The sequence below is a fragment of the Mus pahari genome, chromosome 3 (genome assembly GCF_900095145.1).
Source record: "Mus pahari chromosome 3, PAHARI_EIJ_v1.1, whole genome shotgun sequence".
In the NCBI taxonomy this organism is placed as follows: Eukaryota; Metazoa; Chordata; class Mammalia; order Rodentia; family Muridae; genus Mus; species Mus pahari.
The window spans coordinates 19,820,432-19,825,524 of record NC_034592.1 but is presented as its reverse complement, the minus strand read 5'-3'; the positions used below and the strand labels follow the sequence as shown (position 1 = coordinate 19,825,524).

Genomic DNA, 5,093 nt, shown 5'->3' with positions numbered 1-5,093 from the left:
AAAGAAGAAAGAAAGAAAGAGAAAGAGAAAGAGAGAGAGAGAGAGAGAGAGAGAGAGAGAGAGAGAGAGAGAGAGAGAGAGAGAAACAGGATATAGGGGGGCAGGCCTTGACCCTGAGGTCACCTGGCCCCCAGCCTCTTTCTACTGTTGTGAGTGCATAGGCTGGGGAAGACTTTCCACCAACCAGTCTGGACCTCCCAATTCTTTCTTTCTACATGGACTTGTGTAGTCCTGACTGCCTAGATCTCATGTAGATCTACCTGCCTCTGGCTCCTGAGTGCAGGGATTAAGGGCATGTATCACCATTTTTTAAAAAGAAAGATATCATCTTGCTGTATATATACTTGAAGCTGGCTCAAACTCATGATCGCCTCAAATTCTGGGATTACAAAGCATGCCACCACATTATCAGCCTGAACCTATCTGGATGTTTCTCAGGTCCTGTCGATTACCTCATGGCCAGCTCTGTGCAGGGCTCAGCTGGCCACTCAGACAAGGTTTAGGGAAACCTGTTTTCTTGGTCAGCCTGTAAGAGGTTGTGGGAAGGGATGAAGAAGTGTGCTAGTACAGGTACCAGGATATTTGTTCCTAAGGAGACGAATGGGCAGCTGCCTGAGGGAAGAAGTTCGTGGAAACCTTGCAGCCCTCAGAGTGCTATCCCTACATGGTACGCATGAATTCTGCTGATACCTCACCAGGAGCCAGCAGGTCTCAGATCAAATGGGCAACAATTAGGGCCTAGGTTGTGTGGTTACGTGACTGGTGGGTTAATGCCAGCTCTACTTATGACCTAGGGCAAATGATGGGATTTATGTTGTCACCACTCCCTGTATTCAAACTTGGATGTAATAACAGACACCACATGCATAGACTGTGCTTGCTGTTAGGGTCACGAGATAAAAAAGGACTGACAAAGGTGCTTATCAAGGTGGGGGTCACACCCAACTATGCATGAGAAAACTGAGTTCAGACTTAGGACCTGCATCTGCCCAGCATTTCTGAGAACTTGTGTTTCTAATGAGGAGATATGTTTGCCCCTACCCCTTGTCAAGGCAGGAGAGGTAGCAGAGCCCTAGTACCTTGAGGATGGAGTTGTCCTGGCGGGTATTCTTGGTGTCATATCCCTCCAATAGGCAGCAGCGCACGGTGGAGCCTGAGCCTGCAAACTCGGCCAGGTTCAAGTCAGTGAAGCCCAGCTGGGAGGGGAAAAAAAAAGTGGGAGGCTGCAGGGAGGCCGGCTGCTGGGCAGCAGATGCAACAGAAGGGTTAACTTGGGGGGGGGGGAGCAGCTCACACCACCACAGCCCCACTGACTGTTGTATAATCAGGACCCAAGGACAGGATCCTGGTCAGCAGCACCAATTCGGCAAGCAAGAAGCTCACATGTGGCACAAAGCACCCTTTGTGTGCAGTCCCAGGGTGCACTACGCCAGTGTGCCTGAGATGAAAGGACATTGTTGTCTGTGACACAGACACATTGTTCCCACGGAAACAAGGCCATGCTGTAGGGAGCTGACAGAAGAGCAGGCAGAGGAGAAGGAAGGCCCGTGGGAACGTGGTGTCAGGGTAGGGGGATGAGATACTACAGAGCGGGCAGGGCAGGATCACCATCAAGTCCTGGTGGAGGGAAGAGGGAAGGGCTAGTGTAAGGACATGAACTCAGGAGCTGGGCTGGCCCTCCTGGGATGTGTGCACATGACACAGAGAGAAAGGGCAAGGGCAACAGCACGGGAGGGTCCGGGGACCCCACATCTACCTCAACAGAGGGGGGGGGTGCCTGGGTAGCAAACCAAGGCATTTACTGTGCACCAGTCACATACAAGTCTCGACTCCAGTGCTTTAGGGGTACAGCCTTCAGGGTCAGAAAAGTGAGTTTGTATTCAAGCCCTTGTAATGACTCAGAGGGACACCATTTTACAGTTTAGTCCTTCTGAATGAATATACTGGCTTCCCTGTCTGCACAGTGGGATAAAAAACCCATGGTGAGGTTCTGCTATGGAACAGCAGGGAAAGGCCTGGCAGCATCTGATGTGGGCTGGAGGCTCCTTGGCTCTACACTGCAGTCTTACTCGTTGAGTAGACAGGAGGTACCTGCCCTCTGACAGCACCTCCAATCCTGGGCCAGGGCAGACATGAGAAGCTGTGGGCTCCTGGAGCTCCAGCAGTGGGGATGTCTGAGTCCATGCTCCCCTATCTCAGGTCTCCCACAGGATGAGAGGTACAGCCCCACCCATGCTGGGCTGACCAAGAGTACCCCAGAGAACAGAGACAGAGGACAGAACAGGCTCACTCAAAGCCAGGCCATCTTCTCCCGCTTGTTCCCACAGAGAAGCTTCTAACTGTAGGGCTGAAGCCAGGGGAGGAGGTGGCGGTGGAAGACAGGCACTAATGAAGACCTGGGCTCAACACAGCTCTACAACAGCAGTGAAGGGCTGGCTCTGTACCGCTGACTGACTGGCTCTGTATCACTGACTGACTGACTCTGTATCGCTGACTGGCTCTGTATCGCTGACTGGCTCTGTACCGCTGACTGGCTCTGTACCACTGACTGACTGACTCTGTATCGCCGACTGACTCTGTGCCGACTGACTCTGTATCGCTGACTGCCTCTGTATCGCTGACTGCCTCTGTACCACTGACTGACTGACTCTGTACCACTGACTGACTGACTCTGTATCGCCGACTGACTCTGTGCCGACTGACTCTGTATCGCTGACTGGCTCTGTATCGCTGACTGACTCTGTACCGCTGACTGACTCTGTATCGCCGGCTGACTCTGTATCGCCGACTGGCTCTGTATCGCCGGCTGACTCTGTATCGCTGACTGCCTCTGTATCGCTGACTGCCTCTGTATTGCTGGCTGACTGACTCTGTTTCCTCAGTGAGCCGCTGCCACCAGTGGAAAGAACACAGAACGCTGCTCAGGATACACTGGGGAAGTAAGGCGCTGAAGCTGCGGCATCTGCACAGCAATGTGAACAACTGCTGCTTAGATGCACATGCACACGGCCCTCGCCTTCCTTTTCTCCAAGTCATATCCATTTCATTCAGTTCTGGATGTGTGTTTCTTTTTTTCCTTGGAAAACCAGAAGCAATAGAAGAGGACTTGCCTAGCATGTGTGAGGCCCTGGGTTCAATCTCCAGCAAAACATACAAAGTATAGAAGCTGGGTGTGGTTGCACACCCTGTCAACCCTTCAGGAGCAGAGGCTGGGTGGTCTTGCTAAGCTCTTACCCAATCCCCAGCCTGACTAGTGCGAGAAGCAAGGTTCCCGCGCGGCCCCCTTACCTTGGAATAGGCCTTCCCACCTTTCAGCTCCTGCAGAGAGAGACATAATGCATGACTAGGGAACCCTGGCCTCCCAAACACAGATCTCCCAAAAGCACCCCACAATTCTTCTAGGAGTAGACATGTAGGAAAGGGGGCCTCATGCACCCTCAGCTCTGAGCTCACAGTCCCTAGGCTCAGTCCCACGAACCCACCTCACCTTGCGCACAGACACTCGAAAGATGCAGGGGTCCAGCAGGCCTGTGGCTGGGTTGGCACTCATTTTACACACAAAGGTGAACCTCTTCCGCCATCGGACACAGTTCTCCTGCACCTCCTCCCTGCAGAGACAGAGGAACATGAGATAGGTGAACATGGGGTTAATGTGGAGCCCCCGACTCCAGGCCTATCGCAGACAGGGCAAGGAGCCTGCTGCCAGTGTTTCCGTAAGACCATGCTAGCACGATTGTAAACACAAAAAGCATGAAATGAGAAATGACGCATCCAAAAGCAGTCCTTGGGCGAGGAAAGGCTAGGGCGGCCAGCCTTTCAGGGGCACTGCCATGCTCAGCCTCTGCTCCTTGACCTTGCTGTTCCTATACTTTCCTGCTGCCTACTTTATGACTCTCACTTCAGTCTTCCCAGGATGAAGTCAGTCAACTCATTGTACAGAGAAGGGGCCAAGGCTAGGTCAGCTCCACAGACCTCCCACCAGTCTACTGGGTTCAGCCAGACTCCTCTAACGACAATAACCACAACAGCTAATGCTACACGCTGCTTTCCAGGTGACAGGCACCATTTAAAGAACTGCAAGGTTGGTAGTCACCACAGCCTGCTCAGAGTGCTGGAGAAAGCCTACCAGCCTCTGTTCACGGAAAAATGAAGGTTCTTTGATACCAGGTGAGACTCCAACTTTCCTGCCCTGGAATGAGACCACATGAACAACCCAGCACTTCTAAATGAGGTGGCTGTTATGCAGTGGGAACCCTGAAAGCAGCTCATCTAAACTTCACCCAGCTGCTGTGGGGGGCTCAGCAAAATGTGGGGTGACAGCATCACACAGTCCCTGCCTACCCCCACCTTGGCAGAACTGGTGCTCAGGAAGGGTCAGGCATGGGAAGGAAGAGGTGTGTGACCTCATCTCCATCCAGTGCACCCCACTACCAGGATGGATAACGATGTAGACAGCAGAGACATAACCTTCCCACACCCCGAGGGGCCCAAGAAACATGGGTTACCTGCAATATGCATGCGCTGGGGTGAGGGTCTGAGAGGGCTCTACTCAGGCATTGCCTGCTGTACAACCTCAGTGGCTGTAAGTCTCTGTCACCTTTTCTTATAGTTGGTGACACTGGGACTCCAGCAGGGTTCAGAGCGCAGGGCTCACAAAGCAGGCTGCCACACTGGCCCAGGGGCGCAAAAGGCAGGAAAACCTGACAGCTGAAGTCCTATTGGGTTTGTGAGGCCAGGAGTTCCACATTACCATATGACCTAGTAATTCTACTCCTAGGTCCACACCCAACAAAAACAGAGTCTACATGCACACCAAAACCTGCATATAAATGTGCCAAGCAGCACTGTCCCTAATAGTAAACAAACAAAAGCAACCCAAACACCCCAATGGTGAGGGTAAATACCCGCGGTCTGCTCCTGAGGTGCAGTGCCCTTAGTAATAAAAGGTGGCCCTTACCTAAGAATGCACTAACCGGGAACTCATTACTGCTAAGGCCAGCACACAGGAGAGTCTAGTGTAGATTTTATTTATAAGAAATGCCCAGGGGGTGCCGGGCGTGGTGGAGCACGCCTTTAATCCCAGCACTTGGGAG

The 5,093-nt window shown here is 52.6% G+C and overlaps 1 protein-coding gene across 1 annotated transcript in view; it reads right to left on the bottom strand.

Annotated features, from left to right (window-relative positions):
- Fam102a (family with sequence similarity 102 member A) overlaps positions 1-5,093 on the bottom strand; it is a 34,397-nt gene that overhangs the window by 8,051 nt on the left and 21,253 nt on the right. Inside the window, exons 2-4 of the mRNA XM_029536293.1 lie at positions 3,488-3,608; positions 3,289-3,318; positions 1,080-1,196 (exon numbers count right to left, since the gene is read on the bottom strand). Of these exons, the coding sequence (XP_029392153.1) occupies positions 1,080-1,196; positions 3,289-3,318; positions 3,488-3,608 (268 nt within the window). The remainder of the gene's footprint in view (positions 1-1,079; positions 1,197-3,288; positions 3,319-3,487; positions 3,609-5,093) is intronic.